Source organism: Salmo trutta, chromosome 2 (genome assembly GCF_901001165.1).
Source record: "Salmo trutta chromosome 2, fSalTru1.1, whole genome shotgun sequence".
NCBI lineage: Eukaryota > Metazoa > Chordata > Actinopteri > Salmoniformes > Salmonidae > Salmo > Salmo trutta.
Window position 1 is genome coordinate 68,532,150 of NC_042958.1, and position 22,452 is coordinate 68,554,601.

Here is a 22,452-nt window from a genome sequence, read left to right on the forward strand (position 1 = left end):
AGGAATCCGAAAGTCTACCCCTAAACTTTATTTCAACAAGTCAAAATACGTTTCTATTTACTCCTCAGATACCCTAAAATGTAATCAAACTATAATATTTCTTACAGAAAGAAGTATGTTCAATAGGAAACCGATTTTAGCAGGTGTGTCCTGTCTTCATGGCGTACGCAAACACGAATTTCCGAGACTGTGTCCTTGTACTAAAACTGATATTTCTTATTCGTTTTGGAAGTTACAAGCCTGATACCTTGAACATAGACTGCTGACATCCTGTGGAAGCCATAGGAATTGCATCCTGGGAGCTAATTCTCAGTATGCCCTTATACTTTCCATTGTAAGAGCATGGTCTCTCAACAAAAAAACATTCTGGTTGGTTTTTCTTTGGATTTTCTCCTACCATATCTGTTGTGTTATATTCTCCTACATTATTAACATTTCTACAAACTTCAAAGTGTTTTCTTTCCAATGGTACCAATTATATGCATATCCTGGCTTCAGGGCCTGAGCAACAGGTAGTTTATTTTGGGCACGTCATTCAGGAGGAAAATTGAGAAAAAAGGGGCCTAGCCCTAAAATAAACATTTCTAATGTCCCCTTATGCTCAGAAAGAAAATGTGACATATAGATCAAGGGACATACGGCACAATAAGTACTGCGATTTTGTTTGTAGACACACCAGGGCTTTCAAAGGAAAATTCCTAAATGTTATTTGAATATCCCAAAAGTGATCTGACATTCACTGGACTCATTGGGAATGTTTTGTAGAATATTGCCAAAGTGACCTGACAATCCGTACAATTCAGGAACCTTCTGTGAGCATTACAAATACTACTAAAATGTCACCAAAGTGTCCTGACATTCAGAACCTTCAAAGTACATACTTAAAACGTAAGTGACACTCATATGTAGTCAGAAATACAGCGTTACAAGTACACCACCACTTGACTAACTGACAATGATCCATAATGTCTATTTATAATTGTCATTGCAATGTTGAATAACTATGCACGGTTCTTTAGCAAACATTTTGAAATTAGAGTTATATGAAAACATTATCTTTAGGTCAACCTCCAAACGTTACTAAACGTCAAAGTACATTGAGAGGCCCACAAAATGCAGTTTCTGGTAACCACTGGGAACGTAACTTTCGTCAGTGGGTACCTACAGTACCAATAAAGCATGTAACAGTGTGCTAGTTCAGGGAAGATTCAAGGACATCTCTTATGACGTTACTAAATAACAATACTCAGCTATTCAGGGTCCCCCACATTTCAACGTCCTGAAGAGACTTGGGACGTAACTTTTGTCAACTGATACCACAGGTGCATCTAGGAGACGTTTCACGAAAACATAATTTTAAGTCAACCGCATAACGTTGATAAACGTCAGAAGGTACATTGAGAGCCCCACAAAATGCAGTTTCTGCTATCCACTGGGAACGTAACTTTCGTCGGTGAGTTCCTGCAGTAGCAATGAGGTACGTAACCAGGGACTGTAGTGACACCTCTTGCACTGAGATGCAGTGCCTTAGACCGCTGCGTACAATATACAGGGTTGGGTAGGTTACTTTCTAAATGTAATCCGTTACAGTTACTAGTTACCTGTCCAAAATTGTAATCAGTAATGTAACTTTTGGATTACCCAAACTCAGTAACGTAATCTGATTACATTCCGTTAATTTTAGATTACCTTCCCGTTAAGAGGCATTAAAAGAAGACAAAAATGTATGTTACCAATTGAACGACGTCTATTGCAGGATAAATCAATGTTCAAGTTTACATAGCTGAACATATATGGATGTTAAATGTTAATTTATGGGTTGGTTATGCAGGCTTCTTCTAACCCATCGCTTTCTACTACATATAATAATACGATTAAATTATATCTTTACATAAATGATATATATTAATGTCCAAAAATAGATGTAGCAACTACAGATTGCCCCTTTTAGTCCATTAGGCCTATGGATTTTGTTTTATCAGCGTGAATTGAGCAATAAAAGCCCCACTTTTATTCCATAGGCTGGGATCTGCACTGTGCAGCTGTTGCAAGAGGACATTTTTCACTGGCTGTCCACTGGTTTCAAAAACAATAATTGATAGGAAGCTTAAACTTCTTGAATTCAACCGTTATTGGGCTCAAGTTCTTATTGACATTTGTGAACAGCCATCCACAACAACCACAATCCGTAAGGCGCAAAAAGCTAAATGGGAGAGCAGCAGTGTGATTCACATCAATGCGCTATGTAAATATGAATAATAAGTGACAACCGTATCGCCGTAGACTACACCACTGCTGCCATCCTTACCGCCAAGCGTTTATTCAAGTTACATAATCTTTGGATGCTAACAGCAGTCGCCCCATTGGAAGACATAGCTTGGACTGTAGCCTACAAAAACCTATTCCTGCTCTTTTCCCGCGATCCATCAAACACATTTGTCATCATAAAATCTAATTTTATTGGTCGCATACACATGTTTAGCAGATGTTATTGCGGGTGTAGCGAAATGCTTGTGTTTCTAGCTCCAACAGTGCAGTAATATCTAACAATTAGTATCTAACAATTTCACAACAATACACACATCTAAAAGGAATCGATTTAAGAACATATAAATATTTGGACGAGCAATGTCGGCGCGGCATAGACTAAAATACAGTAGAATAGAATAGAATACAGTATATACATATGAGATGAGTAATGCAACATATGTAAACATTATTAAAGTGACTAGTGTTCCATTATTAAAGTGTCCAGTGATTTAAAGTCTATGTGCAGTACAGTATATAGGGCAGCAGCCTCTAAGATGCTAGAGATGGCAATTTAACAGCTTGATGGCCTTGAGATAAAAGCTGTTTTTCAGTCTCTCGGTCCCAGCTTTGATGCACCTGTACTGACCTCACCTTCTGAATGATAGCTGGGTGAACAGGCAGTGGCTCGGGTGGTTGATGTTCTTCTTGGCCTTCCTGTGACATTAGGTGCTGTAGGTGTCCTGGAGTGCAGGTAGTTTGCCCCTGGTAATGCGATAGTGGTCCCTGACTTGTGGTCAGACTCGCTCAGGTGGAACAAACTTAAACTTGCACCTTTTTTTCAATGCGGATTTGAATGTCATTGAGAAAACAGAGAAGTGTCAAAGTGTTTTTTCTCACAAACATTCTTTCTGAATTTAAAAGTAATCCTCGAAGTAATAATCTAGTTTTTCAAAAGTATATGTAATCTGATCACAATATTTCTGCTGGTGACATAACGGATTACAGTTACCATTTTTTGTAATCCCTTACATGTAACGGATTACATGTAATCCATTACTCCCCAACCCTGTTTATATAGCAATACCATAATTGTAAATGAATTGTACCCATAGTACAGAATAATGAGTTAAACGGTGGACAGCTCCAGATCTGAATGGCAGGAGTGTATATAAGCTTTTGTTACAGCTCAGCTCCAGAAATCCTGGTTGGAGGATTGCAGATTTCCTGCTCATACCCTTCTGATTCCATGAATCCTAAACCGGGATTTCAGGAAAACCAGGGAACTTTTTGAAGGTTCTCAGAATTTTGCAACTCTAGCTGGGACAAAACCTTTCACACACTCCTGGTCTCACAGGACTTCCTGCAATGACTGAAACAGACCAAAGCAGGAGAATAGTGTTCCAGGTTGAAATATCTTATCTAGTTGACAGGGGATTAGACTCTGGCACACCCATTGGTTATGGAATAAAGAAAGTGCAAATAAGGTTTGCAATTTGGCATCAATAACATGACAGTAATTCTACCTCAAAAACAAACGTGTGAGTACCAATTCATTTAAAACCCACCATAGCATGTAGGACTAAATAAGATGACTTACCTTTGCCTACAAGATATACTAATGATCTGCTGTCCAGAGGGTAACAGCAAACAGATCAATGTCTTCCCACTGTAAAGTAAGCACACTGCTGATTCAACAGAGGATGCTAATCAATCCACCTCTGAAACCTCTCAAAAAGCCAGAACAAATTAATACAGCTAGCTAGCGTAGCTACATGTCAAGTAGTAATTGAAAAGGGCTACCCACCCCTCACCCACAGACACAAACATTATCAAGAACGCTTAGCTTCACCATCTAAGATAGCTAGCTAGTCAACTAGAAATCTAGACTGCTGGTTTATAAAACCTAAAGAAAGTTAAACTAGTTCTTATGAATTTCGCAAGCATTTAAATTGCTAGACAAATAGACATCTAATGTAGCCATCTATTCAGGCTAATGTTGCTAACTAGCTAACCATGAGCTAGCTCAGGGGTGGGCAATTCCAGTCCTTGAGGGCCTGATTGGTGTCACAGTTTTGCCCCAGACCCAGCTAACACACCTGATTCTAATAATCACATAATCCCCTATGAAAAAATGAATGGTGGAAAGAACTATTAGAACCATTTCCATGTTTGACTGCTAGGTTTTATTGGTATTATGACTCATACTATGGTACACTATAGGCTCGCGCTCTTAGTAGTGATGTGCGGTAGGCCTTAGAGAAGAAATTCAATTGAAAAAATGTAAATGGAAAAAAGGCAAATCAAAATGTGATCAAATCAACAACAAAAAATGCACTTGCGCCGAATACAACAGGTGTGTAGACCTTACAGTGAAATGCTTACTTACAAGCCCTTAACCAACAATGCAGTTTTAAGAAAATACCTAAAAAAAAGTAAGAGATAAGAATAACAAATAATTAAAGAGCAGCAGTAAAATAACAATAGAGGGGCTATATACAGGGGGTAACGGTACAGAGTCAATATGCGGGGGCACCGGTGTCGAGGTAATTGAGGTAATATTTACATGTAGGTAGAGTTATTAAAGTGACTATGCATAGATAATAACAGAGAGTAGCAGCAACGTAGAAGGGGGGGGGGCAATGCAAATAGTCTGGGCAGCCATTTGATTAGATGTTCAGGAGTCTTATGGCTTGGGGGTAGAAGCTGTTTAGAAGCCTCTTGGACCTGGACTTGGCACTCTGGTACCGCTTGCCATTTGGTAGCAGAGAGAACAGTCTATGACTAGGGTGGCTGGAGTCTTTGAAATTTTTAGGGCCTTCCTCTGACACCGCCTGGTATAGAGGTCCTGGATGTCAGGAAGCTTGGCCCCGGTGATGTACTGGGTCGTACGCACTACCCTCTGTAGTGCCTTGTGGTCGGAGGCCGAGCAGTTGCCATACCAGGCAGTGATGCAACCTGTCAGGATGCTCTCGATGGTGCAGCTGTAAAACCTTTTGAGGATCTGAGGACCCATGCCAAATCATTTCAGTCTCCTGAGGGGGAATAGGTTTTGTCATGCCCTTTTCACGACTGTCTTGGTGTGCTTGGACCATGTTAGTTTGTTGGTGATGTGGACGCCAAGAACCTGCTCCACTACAGCCTCGTCAATGAGAATGAGGGTGTGCTTGTTTCTCCTTTTCCTGTAGTCCACAATCATCTCCTTTGTCTTGATCACGTTGAGGGAGAGGTTGTTGTCCTTGCACCGCACGTTCAGGTCTCTGACATCCTCCCTATAAGCTGTCTCATGATTGGTTGATTCCATTGCCACTCCACAATTCTGCTCTAATACAGTTAAATGGCAGAGGGCTTCTGTCTAGTTTCTGAAGGCCTAGCCAATTGCTCATCTAGATAGCTAGATTTATCTCCCAAGAGACCACCAAAAAAAATACCATTGAAGGCCCTCCCGAGTGGCGCAGTGGTCTAAGGCACTGCATCGCAGTGCTGAGGCATCACTACAGACTGGGGTTCGATCTCAGGCTGTGTCACAACCGGCTGTGACTGGGAGTCCCATAGGGCGGCACACAGAGTCATCCGGGATAGGGGAGGATTTGGCCGGGGGGCTTTCCTTTCCTGCGACTCCTTGTGGTGGGCTGGGCGCCTGCAAGCTGACTTCAGTTGTCAGTTGAATGGTGTTTCCTCCGACACATTGGTGTGGCTGGTTTCCGGGTTAAGCGAGCAGGTGTTAAGAAGCAGCACGGCTTGTTGGGTCATGTTTCGGAGGACGCATGACTCAACCTTCGCCTCTCCTGAGCCCGTTGGGGAGTTGCAGCTATGAGACAAGATTGTAACTACCAATTGGATATCACGAAAAATTGGGGAGAAAAAGGGGGTAAAATAACTTTATCAATCCTTGGGCCTTCTCTGAAGGCCTAGAAGGCCGTTATAGTTCCCCACCGGTACAGACACACTGCTGGCTAAACGCAACAGTCTCTTGCACTTGAATGAATTGAGGAATAATTGTACTTACCATGACTGTGATATGTGGTTGTCTCACCTAGCTACCTTAAGATGAAGTTTCTGCATATCACTGGTAGAAACGGGCCAGCTAATTGTCCTGGTTGTAAGCAAACCACAATATCCAGAATTCATAGCGATTTCAGGACATAGTGCGGCCCTGAGGAGGTGTATCCAATTGTTGTGATAAAAATCTAAATGTCTGTGTTTGTAGCCAGCACTTTCAGCCAGAGGATTTCAAAACGGAACTGAAGTCTCAACCGATGGGGTTGCATATGTCGTTGAAAAGTGATGCTATTCCATCGACTTTCCCCTTCACTTCAAAGAGGAAGGCCTCCGGTCAGCCAACATCAGCACAGAAGAAAATCAGTCAAGCTGAGGTAACGTAGCTAATGTTACCTGGCTAACTAGCTAGCTAACTGCATTTGTTTACCTAAACCAAACTCTAGCTAGCTAGCATTCAAAATACACTGGCTTGACTATCTGGTGGTGTGATTTGTAGCTTTGCAAGCTAACGTTAACTTTGTTAGCTTACGTTAGCTAGCCAGCTAACTAACTTCCCACGTTGTGGGTTCTATTTAAAGTCTGATCCCATCAACATCTGCAGCAGCATCAACATTAAGCTCAGCACCAGCAATTAGTGTAAATCACCTTCTAAAATCTTACTAAAATCTATTAAATCTTTCCATGACTCCATGATGATCAAATAAATATACTGTTGAGGATGGGTATTGTGTGTGAAGGTTAGTATGCATGATCTATTGAGTGTGTATTGATGGGGATAAAGTAGTAAAAAGTTGGCTAATCACTGACTACTGTGTGTCCTACAGACTAATCCTGCTGCTGCTGCTGCTGATGATGATGATGATGATGATGGCATTGACCCTAGCTTTAGTAGCACAGAGCCTGTAGACCCATTGGATGAAAGCTTTCAGCCTGGAATATAAGGTCAAGCTCAAGGTCATCTGACTTCGAAACAAGCCAGGACAGCCAAAGGTATTTAAATCACCAATACACTAAACTGTCTACAATAGTGCTCCTCAAACTTTTCACACCCTTGCAGTCAGTTCATTGGGGAGAGGGGCTGTTAGTATACCTTTCTAGCCTATTCACTCTATTGTTGGCAATGCTTGTCTACTCAACAGCACAGCTGTAGGTGCTCATACACAACAATACATGACCAGACTGTGTACAAGTCAAGCCAACTCAAACATTTCACGTCTTTGCTGACATCCCATTTCCCATCCCCGGGTATGTGTAACAACACACATACCCGTCTACTGTTCCCATTTTTGTTTACAAATGAACCTAGTTTATTATCATATCATGATTAGTCTTCATGTCTTTCCAGGAGACTTACAGTACATTTAAATCTTCTGCGAGAGGTCGAAGCAGTGGGTGGTGAAGAACATCGCCAAAGCCTGCTAAACCAGCTGCCATAACCCAACACAATAAGAGGTTCACTAGCTGAAGAACATTCTGGAACCTGCCTGAAACATTCAACCAACACATATCCACATTCAGTTAGACTGATGTTGTAGTATAATATAGAATGCCTTGTATGTTCACAACTTCATTGTGGTATAGATATTATTAGCTATTGTACATATGTACTTTATATAAAGGTGTTTTATATCATATTTTTCACAAGAGTACTGACAAGTGACGAAGTGATTCCAGCTACAGATATTTTTTGGCAGAAGTAGAGATTTAATTTTGTTTTTACAACTTTCTCCCTGTCTTTGTTTCATAGCAAGTCATTTATAGTGTATAGTGCCTTGCAAAAGTATTCATACCCCTTGGATTTCTTCACATTTTGTGTTACAAAGTAGGATTAAAATTGATTTCATTGTATTTTTCTGTCAACAATTTGCAGATAATAGTCTGTAATGTCAGTGGAAGAACATCTTTAAAAAAATGTTTTAATAGAAATTAAATAACAAAAATATAGTTGTTGCATAAGATTCAGCTCCTTGAGTCAATACATGTTAGAAACACCTTTGGCAGCGTTTTCAGTTGTGGATCTTCTTGGTTAAGTCTCTAAGAACTTTATACACCTGGATTGTGTAATATTAGCCCATTATTATTTTCATAATTCTTCAAGCTCTGTCAAGATGTTGGGGATCATGGCTAGACATCCATTTTCAAGTCTTGCCATATATTGTCAAGCAGATCTGTAACTTGGTCACTCAGGAACATTCACTGTCTTCTTGGTAAGCAACTCTTGTGTAGATTTGGCCTTGTATTGAAAAATATTGTCCTGCTGAAAGGTGAATTCTTCTCCCAGTGCTCTCCACGGCCGATGTAAGACCTTTAAACAGGTTAACATTCACAAAGCCACAGGGCCAGACGGATTACCAGGACGCGTACTCAGAGCATGCGCTGACCAGCAGGCAAGTGGCTTTTTAAGCTCTTCCTGACCCAGTCTGTAATACCTACCTGTTTCAAGCAGACCACCATAGTCCCTGGGCCCAAGAACGCCATGGTAACCTGTTTAAATGACTATCTCCCCATAGCACTTACACCTGTAGCCATGAAATGCTTTGAAAGGCTGGTCATGGCTTACATCAACACCATAATCCCAGACACCCTGGACCCATTACAATTTTTATACCTCCCCAAAAGATCCACAGATGACACAATCTATATTGCACTCCACACTGCCCTTTCTCAACTGCGCAAGCGAAACACTTATCTGAGAATGCTGTTCATTGACTACAGCTCAGAATTCAACACCATAGTGTCAGCTTGTCACCAAATTAAGGACCCTGAGCTGCTCTTCCTCCCGGGGAAGGACTGCCCTTTCCATGATCTCGCCATCACAGTGGACAACTCCATTGTGTCCTCCTCCCAGAGTGCTAAGAGCCTCGGCGTGACCCTGGACAACACCCTGTCGTTCTCCGCTAACATCAAGGCGGTGACCCGATCCTGTAGGTTCATGCTATACAACATTCGCAGAGTACGACCCTGCCTCACACAGGAAGCGGCGCAGGTCCTAATCCAGGCACTTGTCATCTCCCGTCTGGATTACTGCAACTCCCTGTTGGCGGGGCTCCCTGCCTGTGCCATTAAACCCCTACAACTCATCCAGAACGCCGCAGCCTGTCTGGTGTTCAACCTTCCCAAGTTCTCTCACGTCACCCCGCTCCTCCGCACACTCCACTGGCTTCCAGTTGAAGCTCGCATCTGCTACAAGACCATGGTGCTTGCCTACGGAGCTGTGAGGGGAACGACACCTCCGTACCTTCAGGCTCTGATCAGGCCCTACACCCAAACAAGGGCACTGCGTTCATCCACCTCTGGCCTGCTGGCCCCCTACCTCTGCGGAAGCACAGTTCCCGCTCAGCCCAGTCAAAGCTGTTCGCTGCTCTGGCACCCCAATGGTGGAACAAGCTCCCTCACGACGCCAGGACAGCGGAGTCAATCACCACCTTCCGTAGACACCTGAAACCCCACCTCTTTAAGGAATACCTGAGATAGGTATAGTAATCCTTCTACCCCCCCCCCAAAAAAAGATAGATGTACTATTGTAAAGTGGTTGTTCCACTGGATATCATAAGGTGAATGCACCAATTTGTAAGTCGCTCTGGATAAGAGCGTCTGCTAAATGACGTAAATGTAAATGTAAATGAACAACTCCCTCTGCAACTGGATCCTGTACTTTTAGTAGGCCGCCATTGTAAATAAGAATTTGTTCTTAACTGACTTGCCTAGTTAAATAAAGGTTAAATAAAAAATAAAACTTCCTAACAGGCCGTCCCCAGGTGGTGAGGGTAGGCAACAACACATCCTTCACACTGACCCTCAACACAGGGGCCCCTCAGGTGGGGGGGGGGGGTAAGGCCCCTTCTGTACTCCTTGTTCCCCCATGACTGCGTGCCGTGCCGTGCACAACTCCAACGGCATCATTAAGTTTACCTACGACACGACGGTGGTAGGCCTGATCACCGACAAAGATGAGACAGCCTATAGGGAGGTCAGAGACCTGGCAGTGTGGTGTCAGGACAACAACCTCTCCCTCATCGTCCGCAAGACAAAGAAGCTGATCGTGGACTACAGGAAACAGAGGGCCGAGCACGCCCCGATCCACATCGATGGGGATCTAGTGGAGCTGGTCGACAGCTTCTAGTTCCTCTGTGTCCACATCACTAAGGATCTATCATGGTCCACACACACCAACACAGTCATGAAGAGGGCACGACAACGCCTCTCCCTCCTCAGGAGGCTGAAAATATTTGGCATGGGCTCTCAGATCCTCAAAAAGTTATACAGCTTCACCATTGAAAGCATCTGGCTGCATCACCGCTTGGTATGCCAACTGCTTGGCATCCAACTGCAAGGTTTAACAGAGGGTAGTTCGTACGGCCTAGTACATCACTTGGGGCGAACTCCCTGCCATCCAGGAACTCTATACTAGGTGGTGTCAGATGACGGCCCTAAAAATTGTCAAAGACTCCAGCCACCCAAGTCATAGACTGTTACCGCAGGCAAGTGGTACCGATGCACCAAGTCTGGAACCAACAGGACCCTTAACAGCTTCTATCCCCAAGCCAGTTAGTTACATAGTTAACCAAATATAGTTACCCGGACTATCTGCATTGACCCTTTTCGTACAAAAGAAATTTGACACACGCTGCTGCTACTGTTTATTATCTGTCACTTTATTCCTAGTTTACAATGAGCTCCAAAAGTATTGGAACAGTGACACGTTTTGTTTCCGCTCTGTACTCCAGCACTTCCATACAATGACTGAGGTTAAAGTGCAGACTGTTAGATTTATTTTGAGGGTATTTTCATCCATATCGAGTGAACCGTTTAGAAATTACAGCACTTTTTGTACCTCCATTTTTGGGGACCAAAAGTATTGGGAGGAATTCATTTATATGTGTAGTAAAGTAGTCAAACGTTTAGTATTTGGTCCCATATTCCTAGCACGCAATGATTACATCAAGCTTGTGACTCTACAAACTTGTTGGATACATTTGCTGTATGTTTTGGTTGGGTTTCACATTATTTTGTTCCCAAAAGAAATGGTAAATAATGTATCATTTTAGAATCACTTGTATTGTAAATAAGAATAGAATGTTTCTAAACACTTCTACATTAATGTGGACGCTACCATGATTACGGATAGTCCTGAGTGAATCGTGAATAATGACGAGTGAGAAAGTTAGACGCACAAATATCATACCCGCAAGACATGCTACCCTCCCACCATTACAATGACGGGAGGTTAGCATTTTTTTGGGGGGGGTATGATATTTGTGCATCTGTAACGTTCTCACTCATCTTTATTGACGATTCATTCAGGACTATCCGTAATCATGGTAGCATCCACATGAATGTAGAAGTGTATAGTTTCAAATCCAAAGTGCTGGAGTGCAGAGGCCAAAAAACGTAAATAAATCTGTCACTGTCTCAATACCTTTGGAGCTCACTGATGTACACATCTACCTCATTTACCTCGTACCCCTGCACATCGACTCAGTCCGTGTACCTCGTAAATATATATCCAAGTTATCATTACTCGTGTATTTATTAATACTTTTATTATTATTGTTTAACTTTTCTATTGTTGATCTATTTTCTTTCTCTCTGCATTGTTGGGAAGGGCCCGGAAGTAAGTATTTCACTGTTAGTCTACACATGTTGTTTACGAAGCACATGACAAATACAATTTTACTTTATTTGTGCATTATTATTTTATTTGACTGAAGCAGCTTTTCCACTAGGATTTAGCTTTTGCTCCTGTTGGTTTTTATCCTGAAAAACTCCCCAGTATTTGCCAATGTCAAGCATACCTATACCACGATGCAGCCAACACCATGCTTGAAAATAAGTAGGCAGTTACTGATGTAGAGTGTTGGATTTGCCTCAAACATAAGGCTTACACATTTCGTTTTTTGCAGTATTACTTTACTGTCTTGTTACATACACCAGGGGTATTCAACTTTTAGCCAAAGAGGTCCAGAGTCGGCTGGTTTCTGTTCTACCAGACAACTAATTGCACACACCTGGTGTTCCTGGTTTAAATCAGTCCCTGATTAGAGGGGGAAATGTAATGAAAAAAAGCAGTGGAACTGGCTTCGAGGTCCAGAGTTGAGTTTGAGGGGCATCCACAATGCATGTTTTAGAATATTTTTATTCTGAATATTTGTATTCTTATTTTTACTCTGTCATTTAAGTCTATTATGTATTATTATGGAGTCACTACAATGCTGTTGATCTATCCTTTCATCACAGCCATTGAACTCTGTAAATGTTTTCAAATCAACAATGGTCTCATGGCAACATTCCTGAGCAGTTTCATTCCTGTCCTGCAGCTCAGATCAGAAGGACGACTGTATCTTTGATGTGTCTGGGTGGTTTAATACATAATCAACAGCATATGACCATGCTATGCTTAAAGATATATTCAATGTCTGATTTGTTATTGTTACCCATCTACCAATCACTTATTTGAGGCTTTCGAAAAGTTCCCTGGTCTTTGTAGTTGAATCTGTGCTTTAAATGCAGTACGCGAGTGAGGGACTTTACAGATGTTGTATGTATGGGGGACAGAAGAAGGGTTAGTCATTCAAAAATCAGGTCAACCCTCATTATCTAACTTATTATGCGATTTGTTAAGCAACATTTTACTGAATACTTATGCAATGACAAAACATCTTCAACTTTGACATTAGAGTATTTTGAGTAGATTGTTGACAAAAAAGACAATTACATCAATTTTAATCCCACGTTGTAACACAATAAAATGTGAAGTAATCCAAGGGGTCTGAATACTTTTGTAAGGCACTGTATACTGTATATATGATACAAGACAGGTCGTGGGAGAATGCTCATGAATGGATTTCGGAATTTTGGAATATTGATAAATGGCAGTTGGGACGTTGAGTGCCCATCGTCCCAATGCTCATTTTGGCCAAAACACTTGCAGACTCGAGTGATCACTGTCGAACACATCAGCTAGTGGCCACTCAATGAAGGGCTTAGGAGCTAAGTGTTCGGTTTGAGATTCAGCCATGCTTTCAAAGGTGCTATCCAACACCTGACACCAATGTAGGGGTACCCTGACTGGGACTCAAACCCTGGTCCCTGTGACTGTCATTCCAAAACAGTTATACAATGTTTTTGTGAGGTCGCTTGGTGTGAACACTAGGGGTTGTACTGAGGTTGTTTAGTATTTTGTACAATGGGTTCAACTTTATTTTTGTTTTTTTCGCTTGCTCACCTCACTTAAAAAAAAATAGGAAATCCGTTAAACCGTTAATAAAATGTGTATGGCCTTGTTTAAGTGATCCTCTTATCCAAACACTGAAAGAGATGGGCACAATGCGGCAGAAAGGCTAGCTGTAGCCATAGATAGCTGGCCTCTTTTTATAGATATAAAATAATACTCACTCGGAGACGTGGAACACTCACGACAACAGGTTAAGATTTTCAAACATGTTATTGATCACTGTCGGCGCACCCTAGCTCAAAACGGGAATATCTCAACCAGTCTCCCAAAGTCATCTTGTGTGTAAAAACGCAAAAGCCAAGTCTCCAGTCTTTGATTCCCTCCTTCTCCTACTCCTTTAGGTTCCTTTGCCAGTAGAGAAGATCAACTCCACTGAACACCCAGTGAAGGTGGGCCTGTCTGACGCGTTCATGGCCCTCCTCCCCTCTCCACAGTCCTCAGGTCAGTCACAACAAGACTACACTCACACCTGCCATCCAATATCCTTCCCTCTCTACTGTACCCAGACCAGTTTTAGACGGACCGTCATGTTATTTGTGTGAATGTCACAAGGTCAAGAATACTGGCGCTACTTCTACTTGATTTCCTCTCTATAGATGCAAGACGGCGGACCATCTATGAGTACCATAGAGTAGAGATTGACACCACTAAGATCATCAATAACTCTGCCTTTGAGTTCACTCCATTGCCCAGTGAGTATGCGCTGTGCTCACAGACCCCTACTCAGCCAAACTTGTGACATCATGATGGCAGTTTCACGCTTTCCCCCCACTGAATACAAGCCTGGGTCAAGTTGTAATGGATCACTTGTCTTATTTTCCCAGCATGTCTCCAACACACCACCTGTGAACTCTGTCTCATATCCAACCTGACAAATGGCTGCGGCTGGTGCAATACACTGCAAAGGTGAGGTGTGTGTGTGTGTGTGTGTGTGTGTGTGTGTGTGTGTGTGTGTGTGTGTGTGTGTGTGTGTGCGCGCGCGCGAGTTTGCATGATTTTGCATGTGTATGTATACATGTGAGTGTTAGACGTAATGTCATGTAAGAAAGACTAACATGAGACGTAAAAATTGTTTATTAGCGTAGTATTGTGAATTATACTGCATAATTGTCCTCTCTCGCGGTCCTCTCCACATGTATTTCAGATGCTCCGATGGAATTGATCGTCACAGACAGGAGTGGCTCGACTACAACTGTCCTGAAGAGGTGAGATGGTATTAGATCGTAGGGCCGAAAAAGCAGAAGATGACATTGCGACAAATTACATCGAACAACCGTTACTCCCCCTCTCCCGGCAATATTATTTTGTAACTTTCTTTCAGGCAAAAGAGGGCACTTGTGAGGACTACACTCAGGGTGGCCCTGAGGGTTCCATGGGGTCCTTCAACCACTCGGCCCCAGAGCCCACGCCCTCCCCTGCAGTGCTCTCAGATATCCCCGTCACCGAGGGTGAGTTGGGGGCCGGAAGCACCACCCGTCTGCTGGGTCTGAGTTATAGTGGTGCCCAGGGTTGCTGGCCACTCACATACCAAATCAGCACACCCCGATTAGCTTATTAAAGATAGCATGGTCCAGCCCAAATAAATGGTCCAGTCCAATGTCAACATAGGAAATCAATGTTGCCAGGCTGAGACATTTAACAATTTCCAGATTGAAATGTTTTTCTCCCTATGTTTTTAAAGACACCATAATATAATTATAAGGAGACATTTCAAGTTTTGCTATGTAGCTGCAACCCAAATCCACCCTCAAAAGATTGATAAATATAGTGAGATGCCAATCCATGCTTTCTGTGCTTGCATTCTGTTGTCTAGGTTCTGTCTGTCTGTCGATTTGTTTCTCTATGTCCGTCTGTCTCTTCCCATCTCGTGTGTCTGTACAACAATACTCTCTTTTTGTCCACAGATGACACCAAACTTTTCATTCGCTACAATGGTGGTGGTGAGTTGGCTTGTAGTTGGTTGGCTATGTGGGTGTTTTGCATAGGTCAGTGAGGCTGCCTGGTTGTGAGTAATGTTATCCTTACCCGGAAGCACTGACCGTAGACTAGACTGAGCCATTGAGAGGATGAACTCCGTAAAAAAATGTCGAAAAAAAGATCCTGATGCAACTATGAATAAAATCTGCATTTTTGTGCGCTACCTACTGAAAGACAATATCCTGGCTGTTCCGAGCCTTTGTTATCACCAACAATTTCCAGGCAAATTGGAATGCTGCTGGAGTCTTGAGTTCATAGTGTTGTACTGTAAGTCTTTTGTTGTTCTGTCTTTGTGATGTGTTTTTTGTCCTATAACTGTCGCTAATGTGCAAGTGAAGCTGGCTAACTGTTTGTCTGTACTGTATGTATCCTGTCGTGGGCACCTTGCCTTCTCCATTAGCCATTTTATCAAGCGTAGCAGGGTAGACTAGGGCTAATTTCATTTGACATTAGCAATTCTTCTTCACAATCATTCCAATGATTCGAATAATTGGCATTACCTCACTTTCCTTTTCTCTCAGACTTGCAAACAGGTCCTCCACACCAGGAACGGACAGAGCACACTGCGATTATTGCAGGTGTGGTGGCAGCCCTCATTCTGCTGGTAGCCTTAACCCTTTTGGCTGTCTACTACATCAACACACACCCCACTGTTGCTCCTCCATTCTACCTCATGCAGGTGAGACTGAGAGCAGGCCCTTAAAGAATTAGATAAATTCCACTTGGATGCTCTGTAATTATATAGAAATGTCTAGAGCAGGGATGCATGACTCAATTTAAGCTATGATCAACAGCATGAAAAGATTCATTAAATGCCACGAAGAAACGATAGGTAGCAGGATTTCGGCCCTTGAGGGCCAGATGTGCTGGGTCGTGTTCAGTAAGGCACACTGGAGCCGGAAACAAAAATCTGCGTTTTTATTGGACACTTTCAGGTAGAACCTCCCCGTTTCACTCCGTTTCAAAATGGTTGTTCCCTACTGAACACAACCTTGGTCTAGGGCTGTACTGTACTCATGGACTTGACTAATCCTGGTTGGGTCAAATATCTGTTGTTCACAGCGACACACCAATAACTACTGGCCATCTATGAAGTTCCGCAACCAGAGCTGTCACTCCACCTATGCTGAGGTGGAGCTTGGGGGTCACGATAAGGAGGGCTTCATTGAGGCCGAACAGTGCTGCTAAGTAGGCTGGACTTCCGGGGCAAAGTTGGACAAGAGAGTGAGCGCCATTTTGGGGATTAAAAAAGGAACTAGAGGGGACAGAAATGCAAAACTTCCCTTATTCCTACTATGGTGGACAATGTGTAACTGCTTGTAGAGAACAGTACTTTGTCTGTTTTTTCTGTGTCTCTCGCTCTTTGCCTGTCCAACATGCAGCAGCTGTCTATGGCCCTGTACGAATACTCTAATAATACATTCTTCCTCCTTCCCTTCCTTGAGGTAAGCACAAATCTAGCATTATTTCATAGGTGAGCAAGAAGTCCACGACCTTGATTTCACCAATCATATCAGATCAGTGATAACTTCGAGGAAGGAGGGCTTACAGTGCCTTCGGAAAGTATTCAGACCCCTTGGCTTTTTCCACATTTTGTTACGTTACAGCCTGACTCTAAAATGTATGTAATTGTTTTTTTCCCTCATCAATCTACACACAATACCCCATAATGACAAAGCATAAGCATTTTTTTAAAAATGTTTTCTAATTTATAAAAAATAATAAGCTGAAATATCACATTTACATAAGTATTCAGACCCTTTACTCAGTACTTTGTTGAGGCACCTTTGGCAGCGATTACAGCCTTGAGTCTTCTTGGGTGTTATTCTACAATTTTGGCACACCTACACTACCGGTCAAAAATAATAGTGAAGACATCAAAACTATGAAATAGCACATATTGAATCATGTAGTAACCAAAAAAGTGTTAAGCAAATCAATATATATTTTATATTTCAGATTCTTCAAATAGCCACCATTTGCCTTGATGACAGCTTTGCATGCTCTTGGTATTCTCTCAACCAGCTTCATGAGGTGGTCACCTGGAATGCATTTCAATTAACAGGTGTGACTTATTAAAAGTTCACTTGTGGAATTTCTTTCCTTCTTAATGTGTTTGAGACAATCAGTTGTGTTGTGACAAGGTAGGGGGGTATACAGAAGACAGCCCAATTTGGTAAAAGACCAAGTCCATATTATGGCAAGAACAGCTCAAATCAGCGATGAGAAATGACAGTCCATCGTTACTTTAAGACATGAAGGTCAATCAATCTGGAAAATTTCACGAAATTTGAAAGTTTCTTCAAGTGCAGTCGCAAAAACCATCAAGCGCTATGATGAAAATGGCTCTCATGAGGACCGACACGGGAATGGAAGACCTAGAATTACCTCTGCAGCAGAGGATAAGTTCATTAGAGTTAACAGACTCAGAAATTGCAGCCCAAATAAATGCTTCACAGAGTTCAAGTAACAGACACGTCTCAACATCAACTGTTCAGAGGAGACTGCATGAATCAGGCCTTCATGGTCGAATTACTGCAAAGAAACCACTACTAAAGACACCGATAAGAAGAAGAGACTTGCTTGGGCCAAGCAACACGAGCAATGGACATTAGACCGGTGGCAATTTGTCCTTTGGTCTGGAGTCCAAATTGGAATTTTTGGTTCCAACAGCCATGGTTTAGTGAGAAGTGGTGTAGGTGAACGGATGATCTCCGCATGTGTATTTCCCACCGTAAAGCATTGAGGAGGGGGTGTTATGGTGTGGGGGTGATTTGCTGGTGACACTGTCTGTGATTTATTTAGAAATCAATGCACACTTAACCAGCATGGCTACCACAGCATTCTGCAGCGATATGCCATCCCATCTGGTTTGGGCTTAGTGGAACTATCATTTGTTTTTCAACAAGATAATGACCCAACACACCTCCAGGCTGTGTAAGGGCTATTTGACCAAGAAGGCGAGTGATGGAGTGCTGCATTCGATGACCTGGCCTGCACAATCACCTGACCTCAACCAAATTGAGATGGTTTGGGATGAGTCGGACCACAGAGTGAAGGAAAAGCAGCCAACAAGTGCTCAGCATATGTGGGAACTCCTTCAAGACTGTTGGAAAAGCATTCCAGGTGAAGCTGGTTGAGAGAATGCCAAGCGTATGCAAAGCTGTCATCAAGGGCGGCTACTTTGAAGAATCTCAAATCTCAAATATATTTTTATTTGTTTAACACTTTTTGGTTACTACATGATTCCATATGTGTTATTTCATAGTTTTGAGGTCTTCACTATTATTCTACAATGTAAAAAATATTAAAAATAAAGAAAAACCTTGAATGAGTAGGTGTTCTTAAACTTTTGACCGGTAGTGTTTATTTCTCCCATTCTTCTCTGCAGATCCTCTCAAGCTCTGTCAGGTTGGATGGGGAACATTGCTGCACAGCTATTTTCAGGTCTTTCCAGAGATGTTCGATCGAGTTCAACTCCGAGCTCTGGCTGGGCCACTCAAGGACATTCAGAGACTCCTGGGTTGCCTTGGCTGTGTGCTTAGGGTCATTGTCCTGTTGGAAGGTGATCGGTCACCCCAGTTGGAGGTCCTGAGCTCTCTGGAGCAGGTTTTCATCAAAGATCTCTCTGTACTTTTCTCTGTTCATCTTTCCCTCGATCCTGACAAGTCTCCCAGTCCCTGCCACTGAAAAACATCCCCACAGAATGATGCTGCCACCAACATGCTACACCGTAGGGATGGTGCCAGGTTTCCTCCAAACTTGACGCTTGGCATTCAGGCCAAAGAGTTCAGTCTTGGTTTCATCAGGCCAGAGAATCTTGTTTCTCATGGTCTGAGAATCTTTAGGTGCCTTTTGGCAAACACCATGCGGCTTGTCATGTGCTTTTTACTGAGGAGTGGCTTCTGTCTGGCCACTCTACCATAAAGGTCTGATTGGTGGAGTGCTGCAAAGATGGTTGTCCTTCTGAAAGAATATCCACAGAGGAACTCTTGAGCTTTGTCAGTGACCAATGGGTTCTTGGTCACCTCCCTGACCAAGGCCCTTCTCCCCCGATTGCTCAGTTTGGCCCGGGCGGCCAGCTCTAGGAAGAGTCTTGGTGGTTCCAAACTTCTTACATTTAAGAATGATGGAGGCCACTGTGTTCTTGGGGACCTTCAATGCTGCAGAAATGTTTTGGTACGGTTCCCCAGACCTGTGCCTCGACACAATTCTGTCTCGGAGCTCTATGGACAATTCCTTCGCCTCATGGCTTGGTTTTTGCTCTGACATGCACTGTCAACTGTGAGACCCTATATAGACAGGTGTGTGCCTTTCCAAATAATGTCCAATCAATTGAATTTACCACAGATGGACTCCAATCAAGTTGTAGAAACATCTCAAGGATGATCAATGGAATCAGGATGCACCTGAGCTCAATTTCGAGTCTCATAGCAAAGGGTCTGAATACTTAATTAAATAAGGTATTTCTGTTTTATTTTTTTTACATTTGCAAACATTTCTAAAACCGTTTTTTATTTTTGTCATTATGGGGTATTGTGTGTAGATTGCTGAGGATTCTTTAAAAATATATATAGATTAGAATAAGGCTGTAACATAGCAAAATGTGGAAAAAGTCAAGGGGTCTGAATACTTTCTGAAGGCACTGTATGTATAATCAGAGAGGATGGATGTTGGGAAAACTCCATCTAAGAGAAAAGAGCTGAATACACATTGCGTGTAAAGTCAGGGAATGGTACAGACACACTAGCCTTCATTACTGCAAACCAATGTACAGTTCAACTTTATAATGGCTGTGTTTTCATTTTGTTCTGTTTTGAGAAGATATCTTGTGTTTTCTAAAATGTCTTGGTTGGTGAACAACCGTTGAGTTACAGTATATGTACAATACTATAGCCACATGGACTTCACTATAACAGATATCTTTTAGTGATTCTAATGATCATTATTGCCATGAACCACTTGGTTACATTGTTTTGGAGAAATTTACTTTCATTAAGTTTAGCATATAAAAAAAAAAATGTTTTGTTTGACATCAGTACTGTTTGAAATTGTTCCAATAAAAACTTGTGGTTGGTTTTGATAAAATCCTTGAGTCGCTCAAATAAATTAGCATTTTTCAAGCACATGGTCAGTCATGGCATAGCCTATACAGTTATTCAAGGTTTTAGTACACAGTTATCAGCCGAGGCCAGAGAGAATAGGCAAAGCGAGAGGTTTTACAAAAAAATAGGTCCACGATAATAAGCCCTGCAAAGTTAGGATTTTTTTAAATGGAGGTGAATGACAACATGTTGAATTTGGTCTACAAAATGTTTCATTGCTAATTTGCTACGTGAGACTTATTTGATCGAATACATACGTTTCGTAATGGTTAGGTTGTTCGAATGCGCTGATAAACAGTGCCATGAAAAAAGTATTTGCACACTTCCTAAGTTTCTCAATTTTTGCATATTTCTGACACGGAGGGCTCTATTTTAGGCTGCCATTAAGGTGGCGCTAGTGTCAAACGCACATAAAAACTGACGCACTGGCATTTTACAACCCTAACGCCAAGTTCGGCAATTTGCCAGTCTAACATCAGTATGATTTTGCTCAGATGCACATGGAACAAGATATGCTTTTGGTGCCTGCATACTTCATATTTATAAAAATATTAAAAACCAAGCATAACTTCCCTCCTCTCAATGAAGGCTGTTTTCCTTTCACCCTGCTCAATGTAATCAAGTAGGCTAGTCAAGACCGTTGATAAAGTGTTTGGCTGGTGAGGCCGCTTGGAAAGAAATCTTCATCTTTAATCTAAAACTTTATTAAAATATCAAGTTTGAGAGGAGCAAAACAGTGAGCTGACATTCCCTTTTTGATCTATGTATTGTAGGCAGGCCTACATTATTTTAGCCATGCTTTGGACATGCGTAAAACCCCCTCCATGATGTAGACTACGTGTCCATACCTATCATGAAACAAGAGATGAGAACCTCGGTGAATACCGGCAAACCTCATATTTAGAAGTTATTTCCTGTAACAGTAGTTTGTTTTTCTGTAAAAACAAAAAAATCGACCCAAGCCCACTGTAGGCTACCCTTACTTACCCTAGGCCTACTATAACAAAAGCTGGTTCAACAGCAATGCCTCGTGTCTTTTTTTACCCTGGCGATTTTATGATATTATTACATTTTACATGTATTTATTGTTGTTGAAAAAAAAACAACAGATTGCTTGTTTTTTTGTTTAATTTTATTAAAACCAAACTTATTAGAATGATTCACTGTCCTGGTTTTATGATAAGAAGTGTGAATGTGATCTGCAAGATGGTTCCAATATGTACTGTATACAGACACAAATATAAACTCAACATGTAAAGTTTTGGTCCCATGTTTCATGAGCTGAAATAAAAGATCCCAGAAATCTTCCATATGCACAAAAATATTATTTCTCTCAAATTTTGTTCACAAATTTCTCCTTTGACAAGATAATCCATCCACCTGACAGGTCTGGCATATCAAGAAGCTGATTAAACACCATGATCATTACACAAGGTGAACGTTGTGCTGGGGACAATAAATGCTCAATCTAAAATGTGCACTTTTGTCACACCAACACAATGCCACAGATTTTTGAGGGAGCGTGCAATTGGCATGCTGACTGCAGGAATGTTCACCAGAGAATGGAATCTTAATTTCTCTACCATAATTTGCATCCAATGTATTTTTTTGTTGTTGAATTTGTCAACCGCAGACCATGTGTAACCACGCCAGCCCAGGACCCCCACATCCGGCTTCTTCGCCTGCAGGATCGTCTGAGACCAGCCTCGCGGACAACTGATGAAACTGTGGGTTTGCACAACTGAAGAATTTTGGCTCGTCATCCTCGTAACCGAATTCAGTGGGCACACTGGAGTAGTGTGCTCTTCACAGATGAAACCCGGTTTCAACTGTACCGGGCAGATGGCAGACAGCGTGTATGGCGTTGTGTGGGCGAGCGGTTTGATG

At 42.1% G+C, this 22,452-nt stretch overlaps 1 protein-coding gene across 2 annotated transcripts in view; it reads left to right on the forward strand.

Moving 5' to 3' along the window:
- The window catches only part of plxdc1 (plexin domain containing 1), a 102,471-nt gene extending 85,760 nt beyond the window's left edge, over window positions 1-16,711 (forward strand). Inside the window, exons 7-14 of one of the 2 annotated variants that reach the window (XM_029712543.1) lie at window positions 13,825-13,924; window positions 14,080-14,175; window positions 14,308-14,389; window positions 14,628-14,688; window positions 14,805-14,931; window positions 15,388-15,423; window positions 15,982-16,139; window positions 16,523-16,711. In XM_029712543.1, the coding sequence (XP_029568403.1) occupies window positions 13,825-13,924; window positions 14,080-14,175; window positions 14,308-14,389; window positions 14,628-14,688; window positions 14,805-14,931; window positions 15,388-15,423; window positions 15,982-16,139; window positions 16,523-16,648 (786 nt within the window). In that variant the 3' untranslated portion in view covers window positions 16,649-16,711. The remainder of the gene's footprint in view (window positions 1-13,824; window positions 13,925-14,079; window positions 14,176-14,307; window positions 14,390-14,627; window positions 14,689-14,804; window positions 14,932-15,387; window positions 15,424-15,981; window positions 16,140-16,522) is intronic. The other variant, XM_029712549.1, reaches the window with a different exon arrangement.
- Window positions 16,712-22,452: the final 5,741 nt, after the last annotated feature.